Genomic DNA, 21,477 nt, shown 5'->3' on the forward strand with positions numbered 1-21,477 from the left:
ATCAGATTAAACTATATTGAGTTTAAATTAATGCAGTTCAAACAATCCCTCAGATAAAATACAAATGAAAAATGCGTATGATTGATTGATTGAATATTGTTTAACGTCCCTCTCGAGAATATTTCACTCATATGGAGACGTCACCACTGCCGGTGAAGGGCTGCAAAATTTAGGCCTATGCTCGGCGCTTATGGCCATTGAGCAGGGAGGGATCTTTATCGTGCCACACCTACTGTGACACGGGACTTCGGTTTTTGCGGTCTCATCCGAAGGACCGCCCCATTTAGTCACCTCTTACGACAAGCAAGGGGTACTGAGGACCTATTCTAACCCGGATCCCCACGGGAATGCGTATAAAAAATTATATAATACAAATGTACAATACAAATTGAGAAAAGTTATGCAATACAAATGTAAAAGATTGAGAAATATTGCAACGTTTAATTATAATTTGGAGTATAATGGTGTTGACAAAATGTATACTTAGTGTCTACATTTAGATGGACACATGCATGGGTGTCGAGTGTGGTTGGTTTTTAGTGCTCTCTCTCTCTCTCTCTCTCTCTCTCTCTCTCTGAGTGAAGGTGAGGTACATGCGCCGTTACAATTTTATAGTGGGAGAAAAACAACATAAATCTATCTAAGTGTATTCATTAATCATATCTCTCATTTAACATGACAATGGATTTATGACTAATGAGGTCATCTTAGTGGGTCAGCTTTAACGAGGAGCTAAGGGCTATGGTTCCGATATACACAATAATACATATAATTCTTTTTAAATTGTCCAGGTCTTTTAAACTGTTAATCCCTCTTTGGATCCGCCCCGTCCCTCGTTAACCCTACCCCCACCCCCCTCCCAGAGAAGAAACTAAATCATTATCATTTTAATTATTCATCTGCTGTAAACCTCAAAAGTTAATATATTAAGTTAAGGTCTCCTTTACAATGTCGTCCAGATACGCTAGGCCCTATAAACAAAATTATACTGTATTAACCATAACAATGGGCACAAAAATTCACGCATGCGCTGCCTTCATATCCGGTATTGGGTGAAAAGAAGTGGTCGCAGGCAACCTTCCGTTTAAACAGACACAGAGTTTCAAACAAATATGGCGTTAAAGAGGATAAATAAGGTATGTGTGTATAAAAGGTGACTCTGTAGAGTCAAATAAGCTGTATAAGATACAGGAATTGAAGGATTTGTGTTATTATTTGTTTCCGGGCGACAGAGTTTTACAACTAGTAGATATCGTAGCCGCCATTTTAATTCGAGAAAGATCGAACGACAAATGTGGAGGATTTAATTCTTGGAATCGTACAAGTCTGTGTTGTTGTTTATTAGCCAAATTATAATTGTTGTAACATGTGCAGTTTTTCTGTAGGGCTAATTATTGGTGAATTAGTGATTAAATAAGCAACATTTTGAAGAAATCTAGAGTTCAACGAGGTCGATCCACCTATGATGACATGTTTAAAAACGGAACCGAAAATAAATGAGTCAAAATAGAACACACGCAACTAAAGTAAGCGATAAAAATGTTTGATTTATATATGATTTAAAATCTGAACATCTGCAAGTTATAAATAATCTTGAATTCTTCGAATTACGAAATTATAAAATAAATGTGTCGATATTTTTAAACAATTTGACATGATTTTTCCGAGGTCTGTATATGTTTGATGTTTTTTGTCTTCAGTGATTTGCTACTTGGATCAAGATAGTGACAAAAAAGACAATATGTAGGATTGATTGATTGAATATTGTTTAACGTCCCTCTCGAGAATATTTCACTCATATGGAGATGTCACCACTGCCGGTGAAGGGCTGCAAAATTTAGGCCTATGCTCGGCGCTTATGGCCATTGAGCAGGAAGGGAGCTTAATCGTGCCATACCCGCTGTGACACGGGGCCTTGGATTTTGCGATCTCATCCGGAGGACCACCCCATTTAGTCGCCTCTTACGACAAGCAAGGGGTACTGAGGACCTATTCTAACCCAGATCTCCGTAGGAAGAATTTTGTTTAACGCCCCTCTTCAAAATCTTTCACCCATATTTAGGAAAATGCACAAGTTCTGTTACTAGACCTATTAATTGGGTTGGGAACACTTCCCCATTAGCGAGATATTCTCCCAAAAACGCGAATATCCCTTGATAGCGAGAGTAAATATATGCCGTACAACCGAGAAAAACATTTGTGAAGTACATGTTTCACGTGAAAAGACGTAAAAGTGCTAAAATGTCCGATATTTTTGTAAATATATTAAGGATGTATGCTACACCAGAGAAATTTTATGTAGATGACAGGGGTCAACATTAACGTTTGTCCGGTACCAGTGGATAACCATTTCGGACAAGTGAATATTGATGGGCAATTGTCCGATTGGACAAGTGCTTTTTTATGTAAAGAAGTCTCCAAACAATTTGGTGAAAAGTTTATCGGTAGTTCAGAGTCGGAAGTAATGCATGAAAAATTAACTTCGAACCCGATATCAATCGCTATGTAAACTAGCTGAGTCACTCGGGATCGGTGTTCACTTATTGCGTACTACTTTCAATCATCCATGGATCTTACGAAGTCATTGATTCAAGACAGGAAGTCTAGATAAAATTTTATTTGTTTGTTGTTTTTATCAAGAGAATAAGATAAAAAAATCTATCAAGCAGGTATAAAAATGGACTATATCTACAGTTTTCAAGTTGACAATATTAGATCTTTTTTGAAAATTTTTCGGACAAGTGAAGTTGAAGTTCGGACAAGTAAATATCTTTATCCCTTGTCCGAATGGACAAGTAGGAAAAAAAGTTAATGTTGAGTCCTGAGATGAAAAGTGGAGGATATGTACAACAATATTTTGAAGTCGGTGATTTTTTTTGATTTTTTTTCAAACTACCACCCCTCTTTTTGAATTGGGGAAAAATTAACGATATTTTCCCTAAATTGGGGAAAAATCATTCATAGTAAATTAAAATGGTAAAGATGCACAAAATGATCAAATGATAACAAATGTTTTAGTTTGATGTTTATTTCAGCTGATTTAAAATCATAAAATAAATCATTAGTTAACATTGGATATGAATGGGAAGTCACACCTTGTATAAATATCATTTACTTTTTCTAAGAATTACTTATTTTCTAATTTCATAAAAAAAAAAAAATGATTTTCCAGCATTTGTACCCATAATTTTGTAAATATCAAATTATTAAATAATCAAGTTTCCAGAATGTGTGTCCTGTTTGTATTTTTCAGATTTTAGTAAAATCCTATAGTGTTGGCCACTTCCTGTTATTAACCTGACCCTACATAATGGCGGTCAAACTGAGAAAGTGTCGACAATATGGCTTAATGTATATCTGGAAACTATACACTACGCTGGGTATCTGCTTACATGGATGCCTCCATTGTTTTACAGTCTTCAACGTTAACCAGTGGCCCGAGGCCAGTAAAATCGGGATCGGGCTTCTAAAAATATTTAACTCAGGATTCTGGCGGGCCTGTCAATGTTTTATTGTATGTGTTGTATATATTACAAATAAAGCGTGAGATTGACTCAGACTTTCGCATCGAAAAACGATCAACCATGCTGCCTTTTCTGAAGTATAGGGAGGCACAGGCACTGGAAGTTAATGTAAATATATAATATGTGCATGTATAAAAAAAATACATGCACAATACTATATATTTACATTAACTTCCAGTGCCCGTGTAGGGAGGGGACTCGTCCGTGAAATTCAAAACCTCAGAAGCGTATTTCGCAATCACAACCATCAAATCCAAATTTTAAAAAAACGGTCGTACAAGGAGAAAACAGAACGAAAATCCATGCCCCATTGGACCGAGGGTGGGCCTTTGCCAAGATATAATTCTGATGAAAACAAAATGTTTTGTACATGGTGTTTACAAAACAAAGTAGATTCTGAACATGAATTGCTGATGTCATCTGCGAGATTAATATGTTGAAAAATAGAATAAGATATGTAATCTTTTTAATGTCAGTTGTGTATTTTCCTACAGTAGAACATACATGTATCTATAATGTAGAATAAGTATGCAACACCTTGCAAATGACAAGTGGTCAAATTAGAAAAAAATATTTTGGGCCATTAAAATATTGTTCGGGTTTGCAAAATTATTATACTAGGAGACCCAAAGGGCCTGTGCTTCACGAAGTTTTTCGTGAAGACTGGTTTTATATATTCTTTACAAAACCTTTTGCATACATGTGCAAGAGTTTGGAGAATAAAACTGAAGAAGAAAAAAACATATTTACTATTTGTCAGCAATATACGGTAACCTGACAAAAATCCATTGGATCCTACAAACCCTATTGGGGTACAGGACTCAACTTCACTGTAGAAACTCATTCATTTTCAGCATCTTTGGTACAGTGTAATAGACCCTAATTACTGCACTCAACTTCAAACTAACCTGTGTGTCAGCCCCCTTACCACTGTTAGAATATTTTTTATAATGGTAATAAAGTACTAAGGAGCTATTATTAAATTAATATAAAATAGAAATGGTACTCTAGAATATTTGTTATGTAAAGAGTTTTGTTATTCATTTAAATTGCAATTTATTCATAAAGTTCTTGGGTTTTCGATCTGACTGTCTGACACTGCAAATGTGTTAATTGGTCTGAATTGCATCTCTGACACATGAAAACATCCAGTAAACACCCTGCTTTACATTATAGATATACACTCGATGTGTGGGACTTGTATATGAGATGGTATCTAGGTCTTCTAAGTAAGTTGAATGTGTTTAGAAATGAATGAGAACTTGCATTAAGCCCCAAGGGAAAGTGATGTGTATTATATTGGATGACGAATCAACTGGGTTGTTGTTGTTTTTTTTGCATTGTGAGTAATTGTTATGATGGAAGAAAATATTGAGGCTCAGTGATAAAGTACTTTGATGTGATATAGAACCTGGATTGCAGTAAGGAATATCTTCAGAATTATGCAATGAAAAACGTACATTTAGGGCAAGCATTTCTTTTAATTAATTCTTCTATTCAGGAGTTTTTAAATTGACAATATTTTTGATTTTCAGGAGTTGAATGATCTTGGCAGAGACCCTCCAGCACAGTGTTCAGCAGGACCTGTGGGTGATGACTGTAAGTAGCAATGTAACCCTGCTAATCAAATAAATAACTAAAAAGCATAGAGACTGTAAGTACCGATTACTGTGATTAATGCCAATCTTTGTTAATTTCTACTATCTCATTAAATTTCCAATTAGTCCCTATGCTTTTTTTTTTAAATATTTATTATTTGGGGTCATTAGAGATATTGTTTACCTTGACATCATGTAATCAAACATTTTACATGTAAAAGGAAGTTTTGGAAATTGTTGAACTTTCGTTGTGTCAAGATATTGTTGAAGAGTAACCCTCATAGTGTTGAAATATTGTTGGAAAATAAAAACCTTGTTCGTCCCATGGGCTTGGTTCTTTATCTGCAGTCATGCTTCTTTAATCATTACTCTTTATTCACAAGTCATTGTGTTCGATGAGTAATTGTTTGTTAACATATACAAAATTAAATATTCTTTACTAATGTTAATTTGTTGTAATTTTAGGGTTTTAAGGAAGTGATTTTCAAGAAGCATGAAAATTTGGTATATATGTCAGTTTTATGAAATCAATATTGTTTTGATTTTAATTTTCCTCAATTTCAGTATTTCATTGGCAAGCAACAATTATGGGACCGGTGAGTGAATCTACTGTGTTTTGTGGAATTTAAACATACATTGTTGCATCCATGTATGAGTGATTTTCTTTAAAATTACAGTATTTGAAAAATTAATATTTCATTTATCAGGACTCGGTTGCACATAGGTTGTATAACTTTAACTGACAATTAATTTTCCATGAACTCATACATTTATGTATATAGCAGAACTAGCGTTAACTTCACATTGGCTGTTAGTTAAACTTAACTAACTTTTCTGCAACTGGACTCGGACATATAGGCCAATCCAAAAACATGAGTTATCTTTCCTTGATCCGGAACGTAGTGCCCTTGCGTAACAGTAGTTTAAGACTTCCAGGTAGTATATTCGAGAATCGTCATTATCAACAGTGCAGAAGACCGCAAAGATATTGCTGTATAATTTTACAGTAATCATGCCAACAAATATGTTAACGTTAATAAATAATCCCAATGCATAAGTTTACTTCATATACGTGAAAATAACCAACTTTGCGTGTAAAAATAATAGAAAATTATTGTTGTAAGTAGAGGAGGAACCCCCCCCCCCCCCCCCCCCCCCCCCCCCCCCCCCCGATAGAATGTTCTATCGTTAAAGTTCTGGGGGAAATTGGGACACAAAAGCAGGTCATTCTTCAGTTAAAATTTATGTTTGAATCTGCGCCTGTAATAATGAAAGTGATTATTAAGAAATTCAAAATTTAAAAATCATTAAGAATCTGTACGTGAAACCGTTTTGGCGAGGGTGGCTTTGCATTGTAATATTTGAACTCCTACACAAGCTACGAATCTTGACCTTTTTCGCTAAGGTTATTTGCATTTTCATATAAAGAATCAAGAAGCAATGTGTATTATGTCTAATTCAGACCCCAGACAAACAGGTGAGCTTCCTTTGCAATATGAATATAAGCTTTTATACAGGGAGTGTAATACAAGTACACACATGTTGATGAGTACAGTGTTTAATGTACTTGTGTACAAACTTGGAGTTATATTTTTTAAAGATTTATACGTATGACAAACAATCACTACAATGTCTAAATGTAATTTCATGTACATATGTTAGTCTAATTTATCATATTCGATTTAGTATATCCTCTTGCACTAACTTTCATGTTAAAAATGAGTTCTTTCCACTCTTGTTGATAATGCAGCATTCTGTTTAAAAGTTATCAATATTGCACATGTATGGTGAACATCTTTTTTAAATAACTTCCTAAATTTCATTTTCAGTTATACATGTATCTGTCTGACTTATTTGGATTCACATTCTCTCCAACCTGATTTTGAATTGACATCAACTTCATTATTGATCACAAAAAATAATTCCACTTTCCTGGTTTTATTGCTATATACAGATAATTATGCATTAGACTCTGTAGTACAAGTCATACAGATGCATGTTTATGTATACATTTAATTAAATGATTTCTGTTGAGGTGATGAAATGGGTGTAGAGTGTTTCATAGACCTGCAATATTATGTTGGTGTGTTTTACCTGAATATCTGTGGCACTTGTTAGTTAGGATATGTGGTTATGTGTATTTTTTTTTTATTTTTTTTTTGTCCAGTTGTTTGTTTGTTCCTTGTTTGACATACATGTACGAGTGTATCAAACTATTGATTTATTTCATTTTAGTTGTATTCTAAAAATGCTTCATACACTATTAAACTGGAACACAACAGTAAGTTATTCAGATATTAGTTGTTCTGAATGATGATGGGCTTCAAAGTTTCCATTCATTTTTATTGTAATTGATCAGCGTCCGTTGTGTAATACAATTGAATACTTTTTACCGAAAACTACCATTACAACTGTTTTCACATTTTCTACCAAAACTTGATAAATTTCCAAAAATATTCTTCTCTTCAACATCACATCTGTAAGAAAAAAAATTGCGTAGTGTAGAGCATTTCATGATCCAGGGTGGGGGTCAAACTGGGTATATGGTGTTAATGTGTAAATATTTGAGTAACATCACTATTGTATTGATTGATTGTATCTTGTTTAACGTTGCTCTCAAGAATTTTCAATACATAGGTAGACGTCACCAAGACAGGTGAAGGGCTTCAATTTTGGCCTATGCTCGGCGCTTATGGCCATTGAGCAGTAAGGGTTCTTAAGCGTGCCACACCTACTGTGACACAGGACATCGTTTTTAAGGTCATCTCCGAGGACCCGTGACATTCATACCTGATGCCGAGCGTTTGGCGATGGAACTGTCACTACCTGTTTTAACGACTTAGATCGGAATAGAACCCTGACCGTCCGCATACACAGCAAACATTCTACCTCTAGAACACTGCAGCTGTGGTAATGCTATTGATACTAAATTCTGATTAAGTAGATATTTAAGAGCAGGTGTCCTTTACCAAAATTGTAAATTTTCTGATCCAAGGACAGGGTTTTAGTTCCGGGTGGGACCAAAATTATTATAGTGACCATTGCTTTTAACAGCATCATATAAAGTTTATATTTCAACATGGTGAAAAGTTCCAGGACATTGTTTCCCGTCCATATCTGTTATTTCATTATAGAAAATGTATTATTTAGATGTGCGAAAATAAAGAATAACGCTTGAACTTTTTATTTTTTACTGTTGTTCCTCCTCATTAACATTACAGACAGAATTTATGAAGTCAGCTTAGCTCTTTTCAGTACTTTGATTATTTATTTTATTTTTTTTTTGTGGGAGAGGGCTACAACTCCTTAGGATCTCCGTAATGGTGCAAATGCTGGAGTGATTCACTCCCGCAATATTTTCGATCAGTCTAAACCTTTGCTGACTTTATGTAAATGAAATGATATTCTATGTTTCTTTGTCAATATGTAAATTTACAACCTGCAACTTATAATTTGTGAGGCTCTATTTTACCGTTTTTAACAATTTTGATACATTCCAATTTCTTGATTCATATTTGAGCGCCATACCATGTTTGATGTACTGTAGTTTCAACTTCTGATTGTCAAGTTATTTGCATACGCCATATAAGGTAGTATTTACATCAATGGACAAGTACGGAGGTGAAAGCTACAAGTTAAAAAACGAACAGCAGAGTGTAAATTTATGATTTTCCTTCTTGTCGGAATAGCTCGAGTAATTACATTTTCACGCTGATTGTCAATGTTTAGATTTTTCAGTTGATCTACCTACGAAATCTCGCAATAACAAGCATGGCGGAGCAGACGAAGAATTTTGCTTGCTGTACATGACATTTAAGAAATAACACCTTTATTAAACATGCCCGAGCACAAAGTTGGTACTCCTTTTGGTGTAAACAACATTTTGGACTAATACACGGAGTTTATTATCGGTTATTCATTAAATTATTTTGCACCATTGCAGAGATCCTATGGAATTGTAGCCCTATCCCGAAAACGTCAGAATAAAAAAATAGGATAGGGCTACATTATTGCAGCTATATAGACCTGAACCAAAATACCCGAACCCGAATTAAAAAATCCTGAACTGACTCGAAGAATTTTGAAACTGTGACAGCCCTAGCTGATTCAATGCTAAAGAATTGTGGAACACAAATAATGGGAAGGGGGGGGGGTATGTTTTACATCTCTACATACCGTAAGAGTCATTTTTACTTGTATAGGTGTTAGATGAAGTGCCACAAATTTTGACCTTGCATAACACTCAAGGCGATAGCAATGACAATTCTTGTTCCAGTGTCAACCATGACACAATAATTCCGTTTTTAAGGGTTTCCCCAAAACCCATGACTTTGAGAACTCTGGAATCACTTATTGCTGAATTGGAACAGTGCAGTATAGACTAGTTTTGTAAGATAGATTGTCAAAGCAGATTACAAAGTACTTTTTAATTTATATTTAATGATCTTTCAGAGACATGTATACAACTGCAGTTCAAAAACAAACCATCTTAATTAGCATGCTTGCCATTTTAGAAATAGTGCAGAATTAACCAGAGTAACTTGGGTTTTTTTCCATTGCAGACGGATAGTCCATTCACAGGCGGTGTATTTTTTCTAACAATACACTTCCCTACAGATTATCCATTTAAACCCCCTAAGGTAAGCTTATAAACTAGTGTTTTTCAAGGCTAGGGGTCAGAAATTTTTTATTTAACGTACTATTCAGATGAAAATATTTGAATGAGGGAATATGGAGGATCTAGACTCCAGTATTATTAGCTTACCTGAGCTGAAAGCTCAAGTAAGCTATTCTGATCACTGTCACTCTGTAATCTTCATATTTTCATCACCACTGGATCAATTTCAGTCAAACTTGGTATGCATCATCCATTGGTGAAGCAGATTCAAGTTTGTTCAAATGAAAGGCCATTTCTCCTTCAAAAGGGAGATAATCACAAAACTGCAAAAGTAAGATGGGATCATTATAAAATCTTCCTCAAGAACCATTAAGCCAGTAAAGTTGAAATTTATATGAAAGCTTCCTTATATAGTGCAAATTCAAGTGTGTTCAAATCATGATCCCTGGGGGTAGGGTAGGGAAACAATAGGGGATCAAAGTTTTACATGCAAATACATAGGGAAAATCTTCCCAAGAACCACTGGGCCAGAAAAGTTCAAACTTGCATGAAAACTTCTTGATATAAAGTAGATCCAAGTTTGTGCAATCCATGGTTCCCGGGGGTAGGATGTGGCCACCAGGGGGGGGGGGGGGGGGTAAGTGTTATATGCTGATATATATATATATACAGTATACAGGATTATTTTAGCCCCGTGTTATTTTTATTCTCTCTACACTTGCAGACAGTTTTGCCCTGTTTTAAATTCGCCCAGACATAGTTGTGTTAAAAGAAAGATATGAGAGAAAACAGTTTCGCCCACTCTTAAATTCACCCAGTGACGAAAGTGAAAGGGACAAAAATAAAATGAGGGCGAATATTTCTCCTGTATATAATATGGGAAAAGTCTTTTTAAAAATCTCTGAGCACTATTTCAGCTAAGGATTTCATATCTTGTATGTAGGTTCTGTATGGTAAAACCTTATTATTTTGTGAACCTTTGACCTGAAAGTTTTTTTATTTAAATCTTACCTAATTAATATCTCTTGAACTATATAGATAAAGCTTTCATATTTTGTATATAGATTATATTAGGTTTCTATAGGCAAGGTCTTCATATCATACCATAGTGTTAAATCTAGGATCTAGAGAGGGCACACATACTTGTATCATATGTTCAAAGGGCACTTTTCGGGGCACTTTCATTGTATCATACTATGATAGTAATAGAATAATCATTTAGCCTCTTTAAAAGTTAATACCTACTGCCTTGATTTTAAACTTTTCAATCAACCTTGTGAAATAAAGAACAATTGTTTATTTATTAACAAATATTTTTTCAAAATTTTATAGAGAAAAAAGGGCATGGTGCAGCGCTATGCTAGTTTGCTTTAAATTTAACACTATACCATGATCAGTGACCTTGGTCCTATCCAGAAGAGCAAGATTATGTTAGTCATATTGGTGTTGAGGCTTTTCTGTGCTTTGTGAATTCATTTTCGGTTATGTTATCCTTCGGGACTAGGTTGGGGCCACAATATGAGGTCAAAATATTTCATGGGAATAAAGATTGATCTTTTAAAAATCAAAACAGCTGAACAATGGTAGGGCCAAGGTGATTCGGGTGAGCAATGTGGCCCATGGGCCTCTTGCTCGGGTTGAATTTAAAGTGGTGTCATGTTACTTTTTTCTTCTAATATGAAAGGAATTATTTTTATGCAGCTGCATTGGTTTCAAAAGTTACCAACTTTTCTTAATTTATATGTCTGAAACTTTTGCATTTTTATGCCCCAGTTTTAATGTACACACATTTCAGTGTGTGGCAATCATATGTAATATTTACATTTTCATTGTTGGTACTTTGATATCTTTACAAATTGAACAATAGCCATAATATCTGATTATTATGACCATGCTGCAGTTGTAAAACAATATGTGTATGAATACAGAGCTACTTGATAGATATAGTACATCTATTTTTATGGTTGGAACTTCCCAAGTGAAAATAAAATGTAAATATAAGAAAAAATTTCCGTTTTGAAAATACATAATGCTTCACGCCTGCTTTTTTTCTCCCATGAAGCATTAGCACAAGATATGCAAATGTGAAGTGTCGCAGTTCAATACCCTCAATGAAATTTTATTTCTTAAATATATCACACAAAGTGCTTAAGTGATCAGTTAATTGTCGAGAAGTGGGCATTAATGGATTGTGTACCATGCATTATAATATTGTGAAAAGGATGTTTTTCAGGGTGTCTTCCAATATTTTATGAGTTTACTCAGGTGACCTATTGCAATTGGTTTTCATACGTCGTGTGTTAACAATTGAACATTTTTAACTTCTTAATAACTACCAGTCCAATTCTTTTCAAATTTGGTATGAAGCATCATTTGGACAAGGGGGACATAAATTGTCAATTTCAGGACTCCAGCACCCCTGGGGCCCATGGGGTTGTGCAAAAACTGTCCAAAATTGACCAATTTTCAAAAATCCTCTTCTCAAGAACCACACACATGTATGTTATGTTATATACTGTTTTTCGCCACACTCAACAATTTTTATACACCCGTCTTAAGACGGGACGTATTATGGTATGGCGTTTGTGTCTGTCCGTCTGTTAGCTTTTTCGTGTCCGACCCGTAACTTAAATACTACAAGGCCTAGAATCATCAAATTTTGTCTGTAGATACATCTTGGGTAGAAGGTGTGTCGCACATTAAAACCAGGTCACTGACTTTTCAGTAAGAATCTGTCCGTCTGTCTGTTAGCTTTTTCGTGTCCGACCCGTAACTTAAATACTACAAGGCCTAGAATCATCAAACTTTGTCTGTAGATACATCTTGGGTAGAAGGTGTGTCACACATTAAAACCAGGTCACTGTGACTTTTCATTAAGAAGATATGGCCATATATGGCAAAAAATTGTCCGGCTCATAACTTAAAAACTATTAGACCTAGAATCACCAAAATTGGTCAACTAATGCATCTTAGGTAGAAGGTGTGTCGCATCCTACTTTAAGGTCACTGTGACATTTAATTAAGGTGATATAAAAAAAAATGTTTTAATGGGTACAATCTATACTGTTAACAATATGTGACGGGCGTATCGTGCCGTGGCAGTGCACTTTATTCAGTTATCTGGTGGCGCCCAGTTTTTATTGGTGGAAGAGAGAACCCAGATACAATGTACCTGGGAAGAGACCACCGACCTCCCGAAAGTAAACTGAGAAACTTTATCACTTACCGGCGCGAGCGGGATTCGAACCCGCACCGACCAGAGGTGAGAGGCCATGTGATTTTGAGCGTGATTCTCTAACCACTCGGCCACTGAGGCCCACACACATGTAAGAAAAACTAAATGCATAGTGATGTAGAGCAGGAAGGCCTCTACCAAAATTGTAAATTTCATGATCCCCGGGGTAGGGGTTCTGACCCCAGGGCGGGGCCAAACTTGTTAATATATAGTGTTTATGTGTAAAACACGTAAATTACATCTTCTTTAATGCTATTGATACTAAATTGAAAGTAAATAGATATTTAGAAAGAACAGGTAGTCCTTTACCAAAATTGTAAATTTGATTATTCCAGGGGTAGAGTTTTGGTATCAGGGTGGGGCCAAAATGGTCAATTATTAAATGTGTGAACAATAGACATTTTTAACTTCTTGATAACTATCATTCCAATTCTTTTCAAATTTGGTATGGAACAAGGGGAACATAAATTGTAAATTTCAGGATTTCTGGAGCCTTAGGGGCAGGGCAAAAACTGCCCAAAAATGACCAAGAACCACACACATGTAAGAAAAACTAAATGCATAGTGATGTAGAGCAGGAAGACCTCTACCAAAATTATAAATTTCATGATCCCCGGAGTAGGGTTCTGACCCCAGGGCGGGGCTAAACTTTTTATTTAGTGTTTATGTGTAAAACGCATAAATAACATTTTTGTTAGTGCTATTGATACTAACTTGAAAGTAAATAGATATTTAGAAAGAACAGGTAGTCCTTTACCAAAATTGTGAATTTTATGATCCCAGGGGTAGGGGTTTTGGTATCAGGGTGGGCCAAAGTGGTCAGTCAGGGTTTGACATTTACTTTTTTGAGCACTAGACCAGTCGGGCTACTTCAAATGATTTTTGCTAGACCTGACCTTACATCCACTAGCCCTGACCAACTTTCCAGAAATTGATAGTTTTTCCATATTTAAATGTACTTAATTCAAATGACAAACATTAAGTTTTCATGAACTAAAACGTACTTAATTGTCTCAAAAAAGAGCTTTAGTCTCATCATTCAATTTAATGCTTTCATTTTCAAACACATTTTCTGTTTCTTTAAATTCTACCCGGCATGGAAATTCTCTAGTCTATATAAAATAAAATGACCTCAACCGCTTTTTATAATCTATTTCATAAGCCCTGCTTTGTTTCTTCCCAACCTTTTACTTTTTTTCTCTTGGGACATCTTTCCTTTAGGACGAGCAGTTGTATTTGAATATAGGCATTCCCGCACATATGTCAACACCGAAAAATGGCTTTTTATGACGTAATTTATTAATTTGATAAATACTTTCTTATATTTGATTCAAATAAACTGGGTTTTTTAAACAAAATGAAAATAAATTTATCTACATGTAAAACATAACTTTACACACATTAACATCGAGCAGATTTCATAAAACATTACATCCAACCGCGACTTATTTATTAGAACTAAAAATAGAGATTGTGTCATCATGTGGTTCAAAATTGCTCGCAAAGTCTACAGTTATTCTTTTTTAGTTAAGAATAAAATATCTTATGGTTTAAAGTAAAGTTTCTTGTTTATTTTTTCAACACGACCAGTCGGACTAGTAAATCGACATTTTACCCGACCAGGCCTATCATTTAGTAGACTCAGTCGGTCGGACGTGCCTTAGTGTCAAACCCTGTCAGTTATTAAATGTGTTAACAATAGACATTTTTAACTTCTTCTTGATAACTATCATTCCAATTCTTTTCAAATTTGGTATAAAACATATTTGGAACAAAGGGAACATAAATTGTAAATTTCAGGATTCCTGCACCCATGGGGCCTTAGGGGCAGGGCAAAAACTGTCCAAAAATGACAAATTTTCAAAAATCTTCTCAAGAAGCACACACATGTAAGAAAAACTAAATGCATAGTGATGTAAAGCAGGAAGGCCTCTACCAAAATTGTAAATTTCATGATCCCCTGGGTAGGGGTTCTGACCCCAGGGCGGGGCCAAACTTGTTATATAGTGTTTATGTGTAAAACACTTAAAGGACACATCGCTTGTTTTTAAACTTTTTAATTTTTTCAGAAAAATTAATTCATTTCATGCCTAAAACTACTTTACATGTGTTTTAAATGAAACCGTTTGCGTAGTTTTCGAGTTTGAAAGCGATGAAATTCAAATCTTGCGATATGCATATTTTCTTCGATATTTTACGCGCCATTATCTGTGACGTCATATGCGACCTCGAGCGAGAAGATTTGAAAACAGTTGTTAGCCATTTCATAAACAGATTAGATTTAATTGACAAACAAACAATTATCACATTAACGGCTTGTAAATAACACTGCATTAGGGTGTTTTGTGCCGTTTAAGGGTGTACTTGCTGTCAGTAGAGAGGCTTTGGACTGTGTTTTTTTCAATTTTCGAAAGAAGGTATGAGGGACAAGACGTGAATATTTTTTGTCGGCACAACGACTTTGCCATAAAAAAACCAGTAGAATTTGTCCCTGTACTTTTTCAAACAAGCACTTGAACAAAGACGTAGATAAACTGCGAGAAAATGGTTCTATCGAAGCTACCCACTGTTACATATAGGCCTACGGCTTATGCTTTCCGTTCTGCTCTCAAATTCAATACACACTCGCACCAACTGACCTTCACCTTGTCACACCATATAGGCAGAACTTCGCTAGCAGTGTCTACCAACTGGTAGTTTTAAAAAAGAAATTTGAAGATGAAAGATAATTGAACTTTCAATTATAAATAATCAAATATGATATTTTCCAACTTTGAATTGAATTATAATGCTTTCATTTTTTTTTTTAAAGGAACACGTTCGTGTTTACAACAACGTACAGCACGCCGCGCTCCCACTTCCTAAGTAACAACGTGTAGATAACAAACAAACAAAAAATAATGATTAATAAAATTGCTTGAATAAAATAATTTAAAGGCATTGGGATTTTCACCATAAGTTTGATAATTTTCATTATTATTTTTTTTTCGAAATGCACCCGTGACAGTAGGCCTAGTTGTCAATGATACATAATCGTATCATAATTTAGATTTATATAACTTCTCCAAAATAAATTTAATAATAATTGCACTGTTTATTTTCAAAAAGCAACAACGCTAATTACAGTTGTTTACAGAAATGACATTACCATATTCTGTTTAGACAGTGATCCCATGTAAACATTATTTACTTGCAGATTTCATACTCGCTTTCCTCGCTACATTTGGGCCGCTATTTGCATGCACTGGTGGCTAAAAGATATAAGACTCGGGAAATTTGTTAACATCGAAATAAATGTTATCCATGGTAAATTTATTAGGGCCCTAAAACCCGAGTTTTAAAAAGTATCTAACACTACTTTTACAACAAGTTGATCGACGAAGGTCGCATATGACGTCACTGTACCACGTGACTACCTATCTAATTAACTAGGCTTTTTGAAATCGGGGCTTAGATTTAAGTCCGTATTGTGGCTAATTATCGCAATACTTCAGCGAACGAACTATTACAATTAATTTCTATAATCATAAGGAAGATAAAATGCATATAATTTTGTATACTTTGAAAACACGATATGTGTCCTTTAAATAACATTTTCTTTACTGCTTTTGATACTAAATTGAAACTAAATGGATAGAGCAGTTAATCTTTTACCAAAATTGTAAATTTGATTTTCCCCGGAGTAAGGGTTTTGACCCCAGGGTGGGGCCAAACTTAGCATATAGTATTTATGTGTAAGTTTGCTGGTACTGTATAAAATCTAAATGCAGACTTAGGAATAGCAGAAGATGATGTACAAAAAATGGTGAATTTCACAACCCAGGGTTGTGACTTTAGGATGAGTCCAAATTAGTCGTATATTTTGATGTTTTAATATTTATACTCTTATTAAATACTCTTATTATTTAAAGCCTTTCATCAGTGTATGCACTTTTAAGGGCAGTGAAGTTTTAAGAACACATTTTGTTTTATACTGTTGCTGAACATTAGAATTTAACTTCGATATTGAGAACAGGAATTTTTTTCTAGATTTCATAGCCCATGGAAGTAGTGATACATTTTCACTAGTATTCAGGTGACCGATAAGGCCTGTGGGCCTCTTGTTTTTCTCATTTGCTGATATCCATGCATGAATTTCCAACAGTTGAAATTTCATACATAACTTGAGCAAAAACAGTGTGTTACAACAAGTTAAAACTTTTGACAATTACAAAAATTCGATCTCGAATTTATCAATGAGATTTACCTTTCATTATGTTCATTTCTTTTTTATTTTATCCAGGTTGCCTTTACAACAAGAATATATCATCCCAACATAAACAGTAATGGAAGTATTTGTCTGGACATATTACGTTCACAATGGTCTCCAGCTTTAACAATATCAAAAGGTATGCCAAAGGTTCACTTCTTAGTAGTATTTATGTCAAGCATCACCAAATTCCATAAAGAGCTAGACAGAAAAGGGTTAAGAGCATAAGATTGTTCTACATGTGTAATTATACCCCCCGCAACAAAGTTGTGTGGGATATACTGGAATCGGGTTGTCAGTTTGTAGACGCATTGGTTTCCGGGCTCTAAAGCGTTACCCTTTCCACCTACAGTCACCATATCATACATATGGACTACCCATGGGATGAAGATGTTCCTTATCGAATTTGGGGTCAAAAGTTCAAAGATCCAAGTGCACTGGACATCGAAGTAGCAATATGGTTTCCAGGCTTTAAAGCATATTATCCTTTCCACCTACAGTCACCATATCATACATATGGACTACCCATGGGATGAAGATGTTCCCTATCGAATTTAAGGTCAAAGGTCAAGCTCACTGGACATCGAAGTAGCAATATGGTTTCTGGGCTCTAAAGCGTTTTCCCTATTGATTTTGAGGTCAAAGCTCAAGGCACTCCTAGAGAAGAGCCTACCAAAGGTTTTGTCATGCCGTTTCTTTTTAACACTCAGGAAAGAGGTAATTTATACGTATTAACAACACCCTTTGGGCGATTGAGGTAAACGGGGGGGGGGGGGGGGTATTCTTAATGAGCATTGCTCACAGTACCATGTTATTTTTTGGTTTCCTATTTATTATCACTTGCTGTGAAGGCTTTCACTATACAAATGAGGAGTGGTGAAGACAATGCAGCGCTAATCCTCTATAAAGAATATGTAAATGCATCAGTTAATGTTTCTTATACTTTTCTAGTAAATATAACTAGAAAAGATATTTTCATAATGATAGTACATGAAACAGACTAAACATTTCTCACCATATTGTGTTTCATAGTTAATAACACCTATACAAGCTGCTTTAAAGATTCAAATTCTGATAAATTCCTGTTGTGTAATCGGAGACTTATATTATGCAAAAAATGGCTACTGAAACTCAGTCTCACTACACACATTTTTATCTCAAGCTTTTCTGATCGCCTGTTGTCAATCGTCTGTCTGTAAAAAATTTACATTTTCGACTTCTTCTCCGGAACCACTGGGCCAATTATAACTGAACTTGGCCAAAAGCAGCCTTGGGTGAAGGGCTTTCAAGTTTGTTCAAATGAAGGGCCATACCCCCTTCAAAGGGGAGATAATCACAAAAAGGAACAAATAGGGTGGGGTCATTTAAAAATCTTCTCAAGAACCACTGGGTCAGAAGAGCTGAAATTTACATGAAAGCTTTCTCACATAGTGCAGATTCAAGTTTGTTAAAATCATGACCACCGGGAGTAAATGGAGGCGACAATAGGGGGTCAAGTTTTACATACAAATATATAGGGAAAATCTTTAAAAATCTTCTCCTCAACAACCACTGAGCCAGAAAAGCTGTGATTTACATGAAAGCTTTCTTACATAGTGCAGATTCAAGTTTGTTAAAATCATGACCCCTGGGGTTAGGATGGGGCCACAATAGGGATCAAAGTTTTACATAACTAATAAATAGAAAAAAAAATCTTTAATATTTTCTCCTTAAGAACTATCGGACTAAAGAAGTTTACATTTGCACAAAAGCTTCCTGACATAGTGCAGATTGATGTTTGTAAATATTATGGTCCCCGGGGGTAAGATGGGGCCACAGTAGGGGATCAAAATTTTACATACAAATATATAGGGAAAATCTTTAAAAATCTTCTGAAAAATCACTGGCCAGAAAAGTTTACATTTACATGAAAGCTTCATGACATAGTACAGGTTAAATTTTTAAAAGTCATGGCCCCCTGGGAGTAGGTTGGCCACAATAGGGATCAAAGTTTTAAGTGCAAATATATAGGAAAAAATCTTTAAATATGGGCCAAGATGACTTGGGTGTTCGATGTGGCCCATGGGCCTCTTGTTCATCATCACATTGAAAGAAACGTGTGCTACATCAATTTTACAGGGGTTTATCTGATGACTGATGACAGTTTTTATGAATACCAGGAAATTGTTCCTAGTAGGAAGATCATAATATTCCACTTTGATAAAAAAAGAAAAATACTTTTCAGGGATCAACATTAACGGTTGTCCGATTGCCCGAGGCAAGTGAAAAACCAGTTCGGACAAGTGAAACTCATTACACACTTGCCCGATGGGGCAAGTGATATTTTTAATAGAAAATATGATTATTATAATAATTGTGTTCAGCTTGATGAATATCAAATATTAGTAAAGCCCAACTCCATATAATGTTATTTTCTTCACCAAATCATCAGATTATAGCGAAAGCCAATTCTAGTATATCATACTGTATCACCAATTGACAGAGAGAGATAATTAAGATAATTAGATTACTGGTTAACAGGCTTATTAGAGTCTTAAAATATTTCGGACATCTAAGTTTTTCATTTGGACAAGTAAAACTTCGAGTTTACCTGCCCTTCGGGCAAGTGAGATGTAAAGTTAATGTCTATCCCTGCTTTTGAAGGGAATTCTTAACCAGCTTTAGATATGAGCAAATATAAATCATGTGAAGTTTTTGCCATCGAAGTTGCAGTGAAAATCTTTTTTCAATTTTCATCTCCCCCTAACCGATTGTGTTACACATGTTGATGGTACAATGCTATTGAATGATAGAATATCATGAAGTCTTGATGGAGCATCGGTTAATGATAGAGAGTAATGATTTACAATTTCCCAAATATCTATTTGCTGTACAGCATATCATTTAATGTTGGTTTTGTTGTTTTAATATTTAAACTGAATATTTTTCTTTTTATTTCAGTACTTCTTTCCATATGTTCATTGCTAACTGACCCAAATCCAGATGATCCTCTTGTGCCAGAAATAGCCAGAATATACAAAACGGACAGGGAAAAATACAACTCAACAGCCAGGGAATGGACTGCTAAATATGCCATGTGACATTGTAATAACAGCGAAACAAGACAAAAATGAAATGCATCTGAAATTTTTATATTTTCACTTTTCCCGTGGTATGCTGCACAACTAAGTGGCATTCCAGCAGAGAGACCAGGATATCGGAATCTGGAGTGAATGTCCTTGACTTAATTCAGTCTGGGGTTTTTTTTTCTCTCATGTTCTCTGGAAAAAAAACTTTTTTAAAGAGTTGTAAGATTTAATTAAGTACTATATTATTATTATTATTATTATTATTCTTTTTATATATATAATGTTGTTTCAGACATTCAGATGGTCAAACTTTTCCCCTAACTAATGAATGTGTGTTAAGAAATCAAGAGTGAAATGACATTTGATAATTAATTTTTTTGTTGAACTTTTGAAGCTCATTATTTTTGTTGTTAATTCCGTGTCCACAAGCTGATGTACTTTGTCATATTTAATAATTTTACAAGGACATTACAAATTCTTTAAGCAATCTGCTGGTAATCCTTGATAGAAGCCCACATTGCAAGTCATCCATATTTGTCACATTAAGTTCTAGTGATTGTTATTAACTTTTCTTTTTGACCAGTGCTAAAAGGGTATTGATTGTTTTCCATAATAAATTGCCAATATGATAAGTGATTTTTTTAAATTTTATTTTAATTTTGTTTTTCGTCATTGGGTCTTTCGTTTATATTTTATAAAAAAGGTTCACTCAGAACAGATTAAGTGCTAAACTCGCATATAAAGCAGCCTCCTAATGTTTCTCTGTCAGGAAGGGGGTGTAATTTCAGCAGAACGTCCTTTGTAATATAACTGTGCATAGTTGAATAAAAATTGGAGTAATTGTCGTTGGCTTTGTGTCTTGTGTCCAGTATATGTGACCTGTATTTCAACGCGCTGACAGTGGAGAAGACTGTTTGGATTACGGTTGATAAGGGTAGTTTCTTTGCATGCCTCCTCAGTTGAATTACAAACGTGGTATCTGGGATATTGATTTTAGAAATATTTTCCAGAAAGACGGTCTCTTAAACAATGATCCGTTCAGTTTTCATCTCAAACTGTTCGTTCCCATATATGCATGGTCATTCAGAACTTTCACGTCAGGCTGTTATTGTAGGTCAACATGGTGCTTGGTCTAAATGGAAGACTATCGCTCTTGATTCGAGACAATATTTTAAAGTTGTACAA

The 21,477-nt window shown here is 35.0% G+C and overlaps 1 protein-coding gene across 1 annotated transcript; it reads left to right on the plus strand.

Annotated features, from left to right (window-relative positions):
• The first annotated feature begins 1,007 nt into the window (after nucleotides 1-1,007).
• LOC125668341 (ubiquitin-conjugating enzyme E2-17 kDa) lies at nucleotides 1,008-21,136 on the plus strand. Its single transcript, XM_048902325.2, has 6 exons — nucleotides 1,008-1,136; nucleotides 5,060-5,123; nucleotides 5,687-5,718; nucleotides 9,685-9,762; nucleotides 17,258-17,363; nucleotides 20,165-21,136. Exons 1-6 carry the CDS (start codon nucleotides 1,113-1,115, stop codon nucleotides 20,302-20,304), a joined length of 444 nt encoding a protein of 147 aa, XP_048758282.1. The 5' UTR covers nucleotides 1,008-1,112; the 3' UTR covers nucleotides 20,305-21,136.
• Nucleotides 21,137-21,477: the final 341 nt, after the last annotated feature.

The sequence above is a fragment of the Ostrea edulis genome, chromosome 4 (assembly GCF_947568905.1).
Source record: "Ostrea edulis chromosome 4, xbOstEdul1.1, whole genome shotgun sequence".
Lineage (NCBI taxonomy): Eukaryota > Metazoa > Mollusca > Bivalvia > Ostreida > Ostreidae > Ostrea > Ostrea edulis.